The sequence below is a fragment of the Ovis canadensis genome, chromosome 2 (genome assembly GCF_042477335.2).
Source record: "Ovis canadensis isolate MfBH-ARS-UI-01 breed Bighorn chromosome 2, ARS-UI_OviCan_v2, whole genome shotgun sequence".
In the NCBI taxonomy this organism is placed as follows: Eukaryota; Metazoa; Chordata; class Mammalia; order Artiodactyla; family Bovidae; genus Ovis; species Ovis canadensis.
This window is the reverse complement of record NC_091246.1, coordinates 118,513,217-118,529,763: the sequence shown is the minus strand read 5'-3', so window position 1 is coordinate 118,529,763 and position 16,547 is coordinate 118,513,217. Positions and strand designations below refer to the sequence as shown.

The window sequence follows — 16,547 nt, the reverse complement described above, 5'->3', positions numbered from 1 at the left end:
AGTGAGCTTTGAGGAAACTCAAGAAAGAAAAGAATATCTGTCATTTAGCAGCTGTCAGACTGTAGCCATTCCTTAAGGTGAGCCATGAGGAAACTCAGCTTGTGAAAACATAGGATACTGGCCCCAGATAGGTGAGATGCATATCAACAACATGATTTCAGTGAGTGCAGACTCTTGCATCTTCTCATACATAGATAAGTGCTCCCTAATAGATCAGTTGGTAAAGAATCCTCCTGCAATGCAAGAGACCCTAGTTCGATTCCTGGGTTGGGAAGATCCGTTGGAGAAGGGATAGGTTACCCATTTCATTATCCTTTGGCTTTTCTTGTGGCTCAGCTGGTAAAGAATCCACCTGCAATCTGGGTGGATCACTCAGTCGTGTCCAACTCTTTGTGACCCCATGGACTATACAGTCCCTGGAATTCTCCAGGCAAGAATACTGGGTTCAATCAATACCTGGGCTCAATCCCTGGGTTGGGAAGATCCCCTGGAGAAGGGAAAGGCTACCCATTCCAGTATTCTGGACTGGAGAATTTCATGGACTTGTACAGGCTCAGTAGTTTTGGTGCACGGGCTTAGAGTTCCCATGGCTTGTAGAATTTTCCCAGAGCAGGGATGCAATTTATATCCCCTGCATTGGCAGGTGGATTCTTAACCACCAGACCACAAGGGTGTGTGTGTGTGTGTGTGTGTGTGTGTGTGTGTTCTCAGTCGTGTCCACCTCTTTGTAACCCCACGGGCTGTAACCTGCCAGGCTCCTCTGTTCATGAAATTTTCCAAACAAACATACTTGAGTGGGTTGTCATTTCCTTCTCCAGGGTATCTTCCTGACCCAGGTATTGAAACTATGTCTCCAGTGTCTCCTGCAGTGACAGGCAGATTCTTTACTGCTGAGCACCAAGTCCATCTTTTTTCTTAATGTAGTCATTTGTTGTTATAAACTTCCCTCTTAGAATCATTCTTTCTGTATCTCACAACTTTTGATGTTTGTGTTTCCATTTTTGTCTAGATTTAAAAAATTGCCCTTTTGATCTTCTTTGACCCACTGATGCTTCAGGAGCATGTAACTTTTTTTCCAACATTCATTTCTGTATTTATGGATTTTTCATCTTTTTTCTTGTTATTGATAGCTAGTTTCACACCATTGTAATTAGAAAAGATAATTGATATGATTTCACTTTTCTTAAATTTCTTAAGACTTGTTTTGTGGCTTAACATATGATATATCCTGGAGAATGCTCAGAGTGTGCTTGAGAAGAATGTGCATTTTGCTGCTATTGGATGCAATGTTCTATATATGACTGTTGAATGTGAAAGTGAAAATCACTCAGTCATGTCCAACTCTTTGTGACCCCATGGACTATACAGTCCCTGGAATTCTCCAGGCAAGAATATTGGAGTGGATAGATGTTCCATTCTCTAGGGGATCTTCCCAACCCAGGGACTGAACCCAGGTCTCCCTCATTGCAGGTGGGTTCTTTACCAGCTGAGCCACCAGGAAAGCCCAGTACTGGAGTGAGTAGCCTATCCCTTCTCCAGCAGTTCTTCCTGACCCAGGAATTGAACCGAGGTCTCCCTCATTGCAGGTGTATTCTTTACCAGCTGAGCTACCAGGGGAGCCCATATGACTATTAGGTCCACTTATTTAAAAGTATAGTTCAGATCCATAGTTCCTCATTGATTTTCTGTCTGGATGATCTGTTTATTGATTAAAATAAGGTATTGAAATACACTCAGTTCAGTTCCGTTCACTTCAGTCGCTCAGATGTGTCCTACTCTTTGCGACCCCATGAATTGCAGCACGCCAGGCCTCCCTGTCCATCACCAACTCCCGGAGTTCACTCAGACTCACGTCCATCGAGTCAGTGATGCCATCCAGCCATCTCATCCTCTGTTGCCCCCTTCTCCTGCTGCCCCCAATCCCTCCCAGCATCAAAGTCTTTTCCAATGAGTCAACTCTTCTCATTAGGTGGCCAAAGTACTGGAGTTTTAGCTTTAGCATCATTCCTTCCAAAGAAATCCCAGGGTTGATCTCGTTCAGAATGAACTGGATGTCCTTGCAGTCCAAGGGACTCTCAAGAGTCTTATCCAACACCACACTTCAAAAGCATCAATTCTTTGGCGCTCAGCCTTCTTCACAGTCCAACTCTCACATCCATACATGACTACTGGAAAAACCATAGCCTTGACTAGACGGACCTTAGTCAGCAAAGTAATGTCTGCTTTTGAATATGCCACCTAGTTTGGCCACAACTTTTCTTCCAAGGAGTAAGCGTCTTTTAATTTCATGGCTGCAATGATTTCTTAATATTTGCTTTATATAATTATGTACTTTGTTGTAGGGTGCACATATAGTCACAACTGTAATAATCTATGGATGAATTGACCCCTTATATAATGACTTTTTTGTCTCCTAACCATTTTTGACTTAAAGTCTATTTTGTCTGATATGAAAAAGCTACTTCTGCTCTCTTTCTACTTGCATGGATATCTTTTTCCATCACTCTGTTTGGAGCCAATCAATATATGTCCTGTGGTAGCATATAGTTGGGTCTTTTTCTTTCTTTTTTTTTTTTCCCCAATTCCTTCAGTCACTCTGTGCCTTTGATTGGAGAATTTAATCCGTTTACATTTAAGGTAATTTTTGATAGGAGGACTTCCCACGTGGCTTATTGGTAAACAATCCATCTGCCAAGCCAGAGATGTGGGTTCAATCCTTGGCTCAGGAAGATCCCCTGGAGAAGGAAAAAGCAACCCACGCCAATATTCTTGCCTAGAGAGTCCCATGGACAGAGCAGCCTGGTAGGCTAGAGTCCGCAAGATTGCACAATCAAACATGACTGAAGCGAATTTGCATGCATGCACATGGTTTTTTGCTGTCTGTGATTTTGGGTAATCCTTTCTAGATGTGTTACTATTGGAGCCCTCCTCCTCATGCTCTTTACAGAGGTCCATACAATGCAACTGTCTCAAGGCCGGAGGTCCAGGGGTCCCTCTTTAAATTTCAATGGGCGGAGGCACCTACCAGTGATAACATGGAACAATATCTCCTGAGCATACTGGAAACAGGCTCAGAGATTATTTGTTCTTCTGGGCTTCATTATCAGCATGAGTCAAAAGGGGGCCTGTTTATGGAACACAAATTTATCAGAGAAAGGTTTACCTACCTTCAGCTTACAACCAGAAATCAAGTCTAGCTTGGCCATTTAAAAGATCTGCATCTCTCCAAGTCTTGATGTCCCTATCTATCGATTGAGGGAATAGCAAACACACCTGGAGGATGTTTGAGAATTAAATAAGATGATGTATGCAGAGTTAATGTAGGAAGTGGTCCACTGCAGGGCTAATATATACTGGTTAGATGGTTTTAGTCCCAAGCACTGTGTGAGATTCTATGCAACTTCACCCCATATCGGATCCACAGTTGCTTGGGGCAACTAAGGAGAACGAGGACCAGTTGGTCATGTGGCTGGAAACAAAGACCTACTCATAGGCTCAAACTCAAGTTTTTTGATTCTAAAGTTTGCTTAGGTTTCCTTTTGAACGTCCTGTGCTCTGTTCAGTTTGAGTGCTAAAAAAGTGCTTTGCATTTTGCAAGTTGGTCACAGAATGGGTAACTCCTCTGGGTTTTCATGGACATGAGGTCAGTGTCCTTTTCCTCCACAGATTCCCGTGCTCCTAAACCTGAGCAGAGATCCTGAGGTCAGCCTGCCTGCTCCACCACTCATGTATGCCCTGGCCCTTGGTGCCTGTCTGGGAGGTAAGCGGGTATTGGATTTGAGGGAGGGCCCCCAGACACTATGGTGAGCCTGAAGTGATGAGTCAGTTCAGTTCAGTTCAGTCGCTCAGAGGTGTCCAACTCTTTGTGACCCCATGAATTGCAACATGTCAGGCCTCCCTGTCCATCATCATCTCCTGGAGTTCACTCAAACTCACGTCCATTGAGTCAGTGATGCTATCCAGCCATCTCATCCTCTGTCGTCCCCTTCTCCTCCTGCCCTCAATCCCTCCCAGCATCAGAGTCTTTTACAATGAGTCAGTTCTTCACTTGAGGTGGCCAAAGTACTGGAGCTTCAGCTTTAGCATCAGTCCTTCCAAAGAACGCCCAGGACTGATCTCCTTCAGAATGGACAGGTTGGATGTCCTTGCAGTCTAAGGGACTCGCAAGAGTCTTTTCCAACACCACACTTCAAAAGCATCAATTCTTCAGCGCTCAGCTTTCTTCACAGTCCAACTCTCACATCTATACATGACCACAGGAAAAACCATAGCCTTGACTAGACGGACCTTAGTCGGCAAAGTGATGTTTCTGCTTTTGAATATGCTATCTAGGTTGGTCATAACTTTCCTTCCAAGAAGTAAGCGTCTTTTAATTTCATGGCTGCAATCACCATCTGCAGTGATTTTGAAGCCCAGAATGATAAAGTCTGACACTGTTTCCACTGTTTCCCCATCTATTTCCCATGAAGTGATGGGACCAGATGCCATGATCTTCGTTTTCTGAATGTTGAGCTTTAAGCCAATTTTTTTCACTCTCCTCTTTCATTTCATCAAGTTCCTCTTCATTTTCTGCCATAAGGGTGGTGTCATCTGCATACCTGAGGTTATTGACAGTTCTCCCAGCAATCCTGATTCCAGCTTGTGCTTCTTCCAGCCCAGCGTTTCTCATAATGTACTTTGGAAATAAGTTAAATGAGCAGGGTGACAATATACAGACTTGATATACTCCTTTTCCTATTTGGAACCAGTCTGAGAAGTGATGATTAATGAATGCCAAATTGAAAGTAAAGTAAAAATACTTAAAGTAAGAATAGTTCATGATTTCCTAAGTGGAAACCCATCTTTACCTTTGACTGGAGAGTTCTATCCCTACTCAGTTTCTCTGCAAAGTGTGTTACTTTCCATTCTCTGCAGAACTGCCCCTGACATTCTGAGTTGTGGCTTGAGGATGGTCATTACTGACATTTCAAAGTTAATGTCTTCCTGCACTGCATGCAGATGTGGCTTAGTGGCTTAGGTTTAGAAGCAGATTTTGAATCAGAGACCATCCTCAGTGGCAACTTCTTATTCCCCCTTTTAAGGAGTGTGTGTTGTGGGTGATGGTGGGTAAAGTGATGAATGTGTGTGCTAAGAAGTAGAGACTCTAATGAAAGAATAAGAAGAAAAATTTTAAAAAGTTTTTTTGGGGGGCTGAAAGAGTGTTTTGTCTTTTGGAGACATTAAAAATTCAATTAGAAGAAGTATCAAGAGAGACTAACCTTTGGTGAGTAAACACAGGGATTTGGATGTGATTGTATTTGGAAGGAGACCTAATCACCTTTAGGAACACAAGAGGATTGTGAAAAATCTTTGACAAACACAGTAAATACCTTTAAAATTTTTGTTTTTGCTTCCAGGTATGCTTAGATAATCTAGCTTTCTTTGTTCTTTGATTGGTTTCTAACTATTAAATCAACAACTTTGTTTTTAGTGTATCTTCTAGTTTGTAAAGGGGGACTAATGTCATTCAGTGAAGTTGTTCTGAATTCTGGAGACAGCTAGTTCACCTAATTCAGCAACTGAGGCCTCAAATTCTGAATTTAGACTTGTTAAAATGACCGCCATCTGAGATCGGCCCCAGGAAAAGCAACAACTGCATTCACAACCACATTTAATATCAATGATAGACATAGAATCCAGAGACACCAGGAAATATGTCCACTGTGCAGAATTTTGTTCATTAAACCTTACTGAGCATCTTCTACTTTTATATGGTGACACTGTCTTCCTGAGTGGGGAGACAGTCACCTAAATTAAGATCACAATATAAATGGATCCTCTTATGGCCATGTACATAGAGTGCTCAGGGAGCACCACAGAGGCTGGAGGAAAGTCAGGAATGGCTCCAGAGAGGGAAGTTTTGAGCTGGTTCTCAAAGAATAAGAAGCCTCCTGGACTGGTTCTTATTCACCCAGACCATGTAGAATGAATAGAATAGAGGGGATTATCAAGGAGAGAAGTTAACTTGGACCACTTACATGGCTAATAACTTAAAATATGATTAAACATTTGGTGATTGAGACTCTTTTTAAAATTTATATATTTTTATTTATTTATTTATTTTTAATTTTAAAATCTTTATTTCTTACATGTGTTCCCAAACATGAACCCCCCTCCCACCTCCCTCCCCATAACATCTCCCTGGGTCATCCCCATGCACCAGTCCCAAGCATGCTGTATTCTGCGTCAGACGTAGACTGGCGATTCGATTCTTACATGATAGTATACATGTTTCAATGCCATTCTCCCAAATCATCCCACCCTCTCCCTCTCCCTCTGAGTCCAAAAGTCCGTTATACACATCTGTGTCTTTTTTTCTGTCTTGCATACAGGGTCGTCGTTGCCATCTTTCTAAATTCCATATATATATATGTGTTAGTATACTGTATTGGTGTTTTTCTTTCTGGCTTACTTCACTCTGTATAATCGGCTCCAGTTTCATCCATCTCATCAGAACGGATTCAAATGAATTCTTTTTAATGGCTGAGTAATACTCCATTGTGTATATGTATCACAGCTTTCTTATCCATTCATCTGCTGATGGACATCTAGGTTGTTTCCATGTCCTGGCTATTATAAACAGTGCTGCGATGAACATTGGGGTACATGCGTCTCTTTCAATTCTGGTTTCCTCAGTGTGTATGCCCAGCAGTGGGATTGCTGGATCATAAGGTAGTTCTATTTGCAATTTTTAAAGGAATCTCCACACTGTTCTCCATAGTGGCTGTACTAGTTTGCATTCCTACCAACAGTGTAGGAGGGTTCCCTTTTCTCCACACCCTCTCCAGCATTTATTGCTTGCAGATTTTTGGATCGCAGCCATTCTGACTGGTGTGAAGTGGTACCTCATTGTGGTTTTGATTTGCATTTCTCTAATAATGAGTGATGTTGAGCATCTTTTCATGTGTTTGTTAGCCATCCGTATGTCTTCTTTGGAGAAATGTCTATTTAGTTCTTTGGCCCATTTTTTGATTGGGTCGTTTATTTTTCTGGAATTGAGCTGCAGGAGTTGCTTGTATATTTTTGAGATTAGCTGCTTGTCAGTTGCTTCATTTGCTATTATTCTCTCCCATTCAGAAGGCTGTCTTTTCACCTTGCTTATATTTTCCTTTGTTGTGCAGAAGCTTTTAATTTTAATTAGATCCCATTTGTTTATTTTTGCTTTTATTTCCAGAATTCTGGGAGGTGGATCATAGAGGATCCTGCTGTAATTTATGTCGGAGAGTGTTTTGAAATTTTTATATATTTTTAATTGAAGGATAATTGCTTTAAAACATTGTGTTGGTTTCTGTCATACACCAACATGCATCAACCATAAGAGCACGTATGTCCCCTCCCTTGTGAACCTCCCTCCCACTTCCCATCCCATCCCACCTCTCTAAATTGTCACAGAGCTCATATTTGTGTTCCCTGTGTCATATAGAAAAATTCCTACAGGCTATTTTGCATATGGTAGTGTATATAGTTCCATGCTACTCTCGCCATTCATTCCACCCTCTTCTTCCCTCTATTCCTGTGCCCACAAGTCTGTTCTCTATGTCTTTGTCTCCACTGCTGACCTGCAGATATGTTCATCAGTACCATCTTTCTAGATTCCTTATATATGCATTAATATATCATATTTGTTTTCTATTTCTGACTTACTTCACTCTGTATAATAGGCTCTAGGTTCATCCACCTCATTAGAACTGACTCAAATGCTTTCCATTTTATGACTGAGTAATATTCCAATAATATTTTGTATATGTACCATAGCTTCTTTAATCATTCATCTGTCGATGGACATGGAAGCAACCTAGATGTTGCTTCCATGTCCCAGCTATTTTAAAAGGCGCTTAAGTGAACGTTGAGGTACATGTTGCTTTTTCAATTCTGGTTTTCTCTGGGTATATGCCCAGTAGTAGGATTGTTGGGTCATATGGTCATTTTCTTCCTAGTTTGTTAAGGAATCTCCATACTTTCTTCCATAGTGGCTGATCAATTTATATTCCCACTAACAGTGCGAGAGGGTTCCCTTTCCTCCACAGCATCTCCAGCATTTATTGTTGTAGATTTTATTTATTTGCTGAACGTATGTGTATTTTCTTTTAAAAAATATCTTTATATATTTTAATTGGAGGATAATTATAATATTGTGATGGCTTTTGGCATAGATCAACATGAATCAGCCATAGGCATACAGGAGTCCAACCCATCCTGAACCCCCCTCCCAAGCCCCTTCCCACCCTATCCCTGCAGGTTGTCACAGAACCTGGTCCTGGGTGCCCTGCTTAATGCACCCAACTCACAGTGGTCATCCATTCTACATATGGTAATGCACATGTTTCAGTGCTATTCTAACCCTCTCCTTCTCCCAGTGGGTCCAGAAGTCTGTTCTTTATGTCTGCTGTGTCTCCTTCTGTACATAAGATCATCAGTACCATCCTTCTAGATTCCATCAGTTCAGTTCAGTTCAATTCAGTCACTCAGTCATGTCCGACTCTTTGTGACCCCATGAATTGCAGCACGCCAGGCCTCCCTGTCCATCACCATCTCCTGGAGTTAACTCAGACTCACGTCCATCGAGTCCATGATGCCATCCAGCCATCTCATCCTCTGTCGTCCCCTTCTCCTCCTGCCCCCAATCCCTCCCAGCATCAGAGTCGTTTCCAATGAGTCAACTCTTCGCGTGAGGTGGCCAAAGTACTGTAGTTTCAGCTATAGCATCAGTCCTTCCAAAGAAATCCCAGGTCTGATCTCCTTCAGAATGGACTGGTTGGATGTCCTTGCAGTCCAAGGGACTCTCAAGAGTCTTCTCCAACACCACACTTCAAAAGCATCAATTCTTCGGCTCTCAGCCTTCTTCACAGTCCAACTCTCGCATCCATACACGACCACAGGAAAAACCACAGCCTTGACTAGACAGACCTTAGTCGGCAAAGTAATGTCCCTGCTTTTGAATATACTATCTAGGTTGGTCATAACCTTTCTTCCAAGGAGTAAGCGTCTTTTAATTTCATGGCTGCAGTCACCATCTGCAGTGATTTTGGGGCCCCCCAAAATAAAGTCTGACACTGTTTCCACTGTTTCTCCATCTATTACCCATGAAGTGACGGGACCAGATGCCATGATCTTTGTTTTCTGAATGTTGAGCTTTAAGCCAACTTTTTCACTCTCCTCTTTCACTTTCATCAAGAGGCTTTTTAGCTCCTCTTCACTTTCGGCCATAAGGGTGCTGTCATCTGCATATCTGAGGTTATTGATATTTCTCCCAGCAATCTTGATTCCAGCTTGTGTTTCTTCCAGTCCAGTGTTACTCATGATGTACTCTACAAATAAGAAATAAGCCGGGTGACAATATACAGCCTTGACATACTCCTTGTCCTGTTTGGAACCAGTCTGTTGTTCCATGTCCAGTTCTAACTGTTACTTCCTGACCTGCATACAGATTTCTCAAGAGGCAGGTCAGGTGGTCTGGTATTCCCATCTCTTTCAGAATTTTCCACAGTTTATTGTGATCCACACAGTCAAAGGATTTGGCATAGTCAATAAAGCAGAAATAGATATTTTTTTGCAACTCTCGTGCTTTTCCCATGTTCCAGGGGATGTTGGCAATTTGATCTCTTGTTCCTCTGCCTTTTCTAAAACCAGCTTGAACATCATGGAGTTCACTGTTCACATATTGCTGAATTGGCGAATTTTGAGCATTACTTTACTCGCATGTGAGATGAGTGCAATTGTGCAGTAGTTTGAGCATTCTTTGGCATTGCCTTTCTTTGGAATTGGAATGAAAATTGACCTTTTCCAGTCCTGTGGCCACTGCTGAGTTTTCCAAATGTGCTGACATATTGAGTGCAGCACTTTTACAGCATCATCTTTCAGGATTAGAAACAGCTCAACTGGAATTCCATCACCTACACTAGCTTTGTTCGTAGTGATGGTTTCTAAGGCCCAATTAACGTCACATTCCAAGATGTCTGGCTCTAGATTAGTGATCACATCATCATGATTCTCTGGGTCGTGAAGATTTTTTGTACAGTTCTTCTGTGTATTCTTGCCACCTGTTCTTAATATCTTCTGCTTCTGTTAGGTCCATACCATTTGTGTCCTTTATCGAGCCCATCTTTGCATGACGTGTTCCCTTGGTGTCTCTAATTTTCTTGAAGAGATCTCTAGTCTTTCCCATTCTGTTGTTTTCCTCTATTTCTTTGTATTGATCGCTGAAGAAGGGTTTCTTATCTCTTCTTGCTATTCTTTGGAACTCTGCATTCAGATGCTTACATCTTTCCTTTTCTCCTTTGCTTTTCACCTCTCTTTTTTTCACAGCTATTTGTAAGGCCTCCCCTGACAGCCATTTTGCTTTTTTGCATTTCTTTTCCATGGGGATGGTCTTGATCCCTGTCTCCTGTACAATGTCACGAACCTCATTCCATAGTTCATCAGGCACTCTATGTATGAGATCTAGGCCCTTAAATCTATTTCTCACTTCCACTGTATAATCATAAGGGATTTGATTTAGGTCATACCTGAATGGTCTAGCGGTTTTCCCTATTTTCTTCAATTTAAGTCTGAATTTGGTAATAAGGAGTTCATGGTCTGAGCCACAGTCAGCTCCTGGTCTTGTTTTTGCTGAATGTATAGAGCTTCTCCATCTTTTGCTGCAAAGAATATAATCAATCTGATTTTGGTGTTGACCATCTGGTGATGTCCATTTGTAGAGTCTTCTCTTGTGTTGTTGGAAGAGGGTGTTTGCTATGACCAGTACATTATCTTGGCAAAACTCTATTAGTCTTTGCCCTGCTTCATTCCACATTCCAAGGCCAAATTTGCCTGTTACTCCAGGTGTTTCTTGACTTCCTACTTTTGCATTCCAGTTCCGTATAATGAAAAGGACATCTTTTTTGGGTGTTAGTTCTAAAAGGTCTTGTAGGTCTTCATAGAACAGTTCAAATTCAGCTTTTTCAGCGTTACTGGTTGGGGCATAGACTTGGATTACTGTGATATTGAATGGTTTGCCTTGGAATCGAACAGAGATCATTCTGTCGTTTTTGAGATTGCATCCAAGTACTGCATTTCGGACTCTTCTGTTGACCATGATGGCTACTGCATTTCTTCTGAGGGATTCCTGCCCGCAGTGTAGATATATTGGTCATCTGAGTTAAATTCAGCCATTCCAGTCCATTTTAGTTCGCTGATTCCTAGAATGTCCACGTTCACCCTTGCCATCTCCTGTTTGACCACTTCCAATTTGCCTTGATTCATGGACCTGACATTCCAGGTTCGTATGCAATATTGCTCTTTACAGCATCGGACCTTGCTTCTATCACCAGTCACATCCACAGCTGGGTATTGTTTTTGCTTTGGATCCATCCCTTCATTCTTTCTGGAGTTATTTCTCCACTGACTCTCTGTAGCATATTGGGCACCTAATGACCTGGGGAGTACCTCTTTCAGTATCTTATCATTTTGCTTTTTATACTGTTCATGGGGTTCTCAAGGCAAGAATACTAAAGTGGCTTGCCATTCCCTTCTCCAGTGGACCACACTCTGTCAGACCTCTCCACCATGACCTGCCCATCTTGGGATGCCCCGTGGGCATGGCTTAGTTTCATTGAGTTAGACAAGGCTGTGGTCCTAGTGTGATTAGATTGACTAGATTTCTGTGAGTATGGTTTCAGTGTGTCTGCCCTCTGATGCCCTCTTGCAACACCTACCATCTTACTTGGGTTTCTCTTACCTTGGGCGTGGGGTATCTCTTCATGGCTGCTCCAGCAAAGCACAGCCGCTGCTCCTTACCTTGGATGCGGGGTATCTCCTTACCACCACCGTTCCTTACCTTCAATGTGGGATAGCTCCTTGATTCCTGTATATAGATTAATATACATCAGTTGTCTTCCTCTTTCTCACTTACTTCACTCTGTATAATAGGCTCTAGGTTCATCCACCTCATTAGAACTGACTCAAATGCATTCCTTTTATAGCTGAATAATATTCTGTTTTGTATATGTATCACAACTTCCTTATCCATTCATTTGCTGATGGACATCTAGGTTGCTTCCATGTCCTCGCTATTGTAAATAGTGCTGCGATTAACATTGTGGTACATGTATCTGTTTCAGTTCTGGTTTCCTCAATGTATGGTTTCCTCAGTGTGGCATTTTTGGGTCATAGGATGGTTGTATTCTCAGTTTTTTAAGGAATCTCCACAGATTTCTCCATAGTGGTGGTAAAAGTTTGCCTTCCAACAAACAGTGCAAAAGGGTTCCCTTTTCTCCACATCCTCTCCATTTATTGTTTGTAGACTTTTCGATGATGGTTTTTTCTGACCATTGTAAGATGATACCCCATTGTGGTTTAGATTTGCATTTCTCTGATAATGAGTGATGTTGAGCATCTTTTCATGTGTTTATTAGCCATCTATATGTGGTCTTTGGAGAAATATCTGTTTAGGTTTTTGGCCCACTTTTTAATTGGATTGTTTGTTTTCTGGTATTGAGTTGCATGAGCTGCATGTATATTTTGGAGAAAAATTCTTTGTCAGTTGTTTCTTTTGCTTTGCTTTTTCCTATTATGAAGGCTTCCTTTTCACCTTGCTTATAGTTTCCTTCATCCTGCAAATGCTTTTAAGTTTAATTAGGTCCCATTTGTTTATATTTGTTTTTATTTCCATTATGCTGGGAGGTGGGTCATACAGGACCTTGCTGTGATTTGTGTCAGAGTGTGTTCTGCCTATGTTTTATTCAAATAATTTTACAATTTCTGTTCTTACATTTAAGTCTTTATCCATTTTGAGTTTATTTTTCTGTATGGTGATAGGAAGTGTTTTAGTTTCATTCTTTTACATGTAGTTGACCAGTTTTCCCAGCACCACTTGTTGAAGAGACTGTCTTTTCTCCATTGTATATTTTTTGCCTTCTTTGTCAAAGATAAGGTGTATATAGGTGTATGAATTTATCTCCAGATTTTCTATTTTTTTCAACTGATCTATATCTTTGTCTTTGTGCCAATACCATACTATCTTGATGACTGTAGCTTTGTAGTACAATCTGAAGTTGGGAAGATTGATTCCTCCAGTTCCATTCTTCTTTCTCAAAATTGTTTTGGCTATTTGGGGCCTTTTGTGTTTCCATGCTGCTGCTACTGCTGCTGCTAAGTTGCCTCAGTTGTGTCCAACTCTGTGCGACCCCATAGACAGCAGCCCACCAAGCTCTGCCGTCCCTGGGATTCTCCAGGCAAGAACACTGGAGTGGGTTGCCATTTCCTTCTCCAATGCATGAAAATGAAAAGTGAAAGTGAGGTCGCTCAGTCGTGTCCGACTTTTAGCGACTGCATGGACTGTAGCCTACCAGGCTTTTGCATCCATGGGATTTTCTAGGCAAGAGTACTGGAGTGGGGTGCCATTGCCTTCTCCGTTGTGTTTCCATACAAATTGTGAAATTATTTGTTCTAGTTCTGTGAAAAATACTGTTGGTAGTTTGATAGGGATTATATTGAACCAATAGATTGCTTTGAGTAGTATACTCAATTTCACTATATTGACTTTTCCAATCCAAGAATATGGTATATTTTTCCATCTTTAATCTTTGGTTTCTTTCATCAATGTTTTGTAATTTTCTATATACAGGTCTTTGGTGTCTTTAGGTAAATTTATTCCTAAGTTCTTTATTTTTTTCATTGCAGTGGTGGCTAGGATTGTTTACTTAATTTCCTTTTCTGATCTTTCATTGTATGCATATAGGAATGCAAGGAATTTCTCTGTGTTAATTTTATAGCCTATGAAGTGAAGTGAAGTGAAGTTGCTCAGTCGTGTCCGACTCTTTGCGACCCCATGGACTGTAGCCCACCAGGTTCCTCCTTCCATGGGATTCTCCAGGCAAGAATACTGGAGTGGGTTGCCATTTCCTTCTCTATGGGATCTTCCTGACCCAGGAATCAAACCCTGGTCTCTCGCCTTGAAGGCAGATGCTTTAACCTCTGAGCATCCTGTGACTTTACTATATTCATTGCTTAGCTCTAATAATTTTCTGGAGGCTTCTTTATGGCTTTCTACGTAGAGGATCATGTCATCTGCAAAAGTGAAAGTTTTACTTCTTTTCCAATCTGGATTCCTTTCATTTCCTTTTCTTCTCTAATTGCTGTGGCTAGGACCTCCAAAATTATTTTGAATAGTAGTAGTGAGAGATCCTTTTTTCTACAGTTCTTCAGTGTATTCTTGCCACCTCTTCATAATATCTTCTGCTTCTGTTAGGTCCATACCATCTCTGTCCTTTATCGAGCCCATCTTTGCATGAAATGTTCCCTTGGTATCTCTCCTTTTACATGAAGAGATCTCTAGTCTTTCCCATTCTGTTGTTTTCCTCTATTTCTTTGCATTGATCGCTAAAGAAGGGTTTCTTATCTCTTCTTGCTATTCTTTGGAACTCTGCATTCGGATGCTTATATCTTTCCTTTTCTCCTTTGCTTTTCACCTCTCTTTTTTTCACAGCTATTTGTAAGGCCTCCCCTGACGGCCATTTTGCTTTTTTGCATTTCTTTTCCATGGGGATGGTCTTGATCCCTGTCTCCTGTACAATGTCACGAACCTCATTCCATAGTTCATCAGGCACTCTATGTATGAGATCTAGGCCCTTAAATCTATTTCTCACTTCCACTGTATAATCATAAGGGATTTGATTTAGGTCATACCTGAATGGTCTAGCGGTTTTCCCTATTTTCTTCAATTTAAGTCTGAATTTGGTAATAAGGAGTTCATGGTCTGAGCCACAGTCAGCTCCTGGTCTTGTTTTTGCTGAATGTATAGAGCTTCTCCATCTTTTGCTGCAAAGAATATAATCAATCTGATTTTGGTGTTGACCATCTGGTGATGTCCATGTGTAGAGTCTTCTCTTGTGTTGTTGGAAGAGGGTGTTTGCTATGACCAGTGCATTATCTTGGCAAAACTCTATTAGTCTTTGCCCTGCTTCATTCCACATTCCAAGGCCAAATTTGCCTGTTACTCCAGGTGTTTCTTGACTTCCTACTTTTGCATTCCAGTTCCGTATAATGAAAAGGACGTCTTTTTTGGGTGTTAGTTCTAAAAGGTCTTGTAGGTCTTCATAGAACAGTTCAAATTCAGCTTTTTCAGTGTTACTGGTTGGGGCATAGACTTGGATTACTGTGATATTGAATGGTTTGCCTTGGAATCGAACAGAGATCATTCTGTCGTTTTTGAGATTGCATCCAAGTACTGCATTTCGGACTCTTCTGTTGACCATGATGGCTACTGCATTTCTTCTGAGGGGATTCCTGCCCGCAGTAGTAGATATATTGGTCATCTGAGTTAAATTCAGCCATTCCAGTCCATTTTAGTTCGCTGATTCCTAGAATGTCCACGTTCACCCTTGCCATCTCCTGTTTGACCACTTCCAATTTGCCTTGATTCATGGACCTGACATTCCAGGTTCGTATGCAATATTGCTCTTTACAGCATCGGACCTTGCTTCTATCACCAGTCACATCCACAGCTGGGTATTGTTTTTGCTTTGGATCCATCCCTTCATTCTTTCTGGAGTTATTTCTCCACTGACTCCCTGTAGCATATTGGGCACCTAATGACCTGGGGAGTACCTCTTTCAGTATCTTATCATTTTGCTTTTTATACTGTTCATGGGGTTCTCAAGGCAAGAATACTAAAGTGGCTTGCCATTCCCTTCTCCAGTGGACCACACTCTGTCAGACCTCTCCACCATGACCTGCCCATCTTGGGATGCCCCGTGGGCATGGCTTAGTTTCATTGAGTTAGACAAGGCTGTGGTCCTAGTGTGATTAGATTGACTAGATTTCTGTGAGTATGGTTTCAGTGTGTCTGCCCTCTGATGCCCTCTTGCAACACCTACCATCTTACTTGGGTTTCTCTTACCTTGGGCGTGGGGTATCTCTTCATGGCTGCTCCAGCAAAGCACAGCCGCTGCTCATTACCTTGGATGAGGGGTATCACCTCCCACCATCCTTGCTGACCTTCAACATGGGATGGCTCCTCTAGGCCCTCCTACACCCGGGCAGCCACCACTCCTTGGGAGTGGGGTTGCTCCTCTCGGTCGCTGACCTGGCCTCAGGCGTCAGGTTGCTCCTTCCAGCTGCTGCCCCTGGCCTCTGGCACTGCCCCTGGCCTCGGATGCGGGGTAGCTCCTCTTGACCACAGACCCTGGCCTCGGACGCAGGGTGGCTCCTCTTGGCCGTTGCCCCTGACCTCGGACACAGTGTAGCTCCTCCCGGCTGCCATCCCTGGCCTTGGATGCGGGGTATATCCTCCCGGCCATCGCCCCTGACCTTGGGCGTCGGGTAGCTTCTCTCGGCTGCCCCAGACCTCGGACGCGGGGTAGCTCCTCTTGGCCATTCCTGTGCTGTCAGCCTGGCACTCTAGGCCACTGCTCCTGACCTCTGACCTGGGGTAGCTCTCGGCCGGGCTTGGTGTGCCGGCCACCACTGCCTGTGCTTAGTGCGCCGGCCGCCGCTGAACTGTACAAAAAGGATCTTCACGTCCTAGATAA

The 16,547-nt window shown here is 42.3% G+C and overlaps 1 protein-coding gene across 4 annotated transcripts in view; it reads left to right on the top strand.

Annotated features, from left to right (window-relative positions):
* OCA2 (OCA2 melanosomal transmembrane protein) overlaps positions 1–16,547 on the top strand; it is a 343,267-nt gene that overhangs the window by 312,823 nt on the left and 13,897 nt on the right. For 2 of the 4 annotated variants that reach the window (XM_069576815.1, XM_069576816.1), the window contains exon 22: positions 3,667–3,760. The exons of the other annotated variants lie outside the window; for them this stretch is intronic. In XM_069576815.1, the coding sequence (XP_069432916.1) occupies positions 3,667–3,760 (94 nt within the window). The remainder of the gene's footprint in view (positions 1–3,666; positions 3,761–16,547) is intronic. 4 annotated transcript variants of the gene reach the window in all.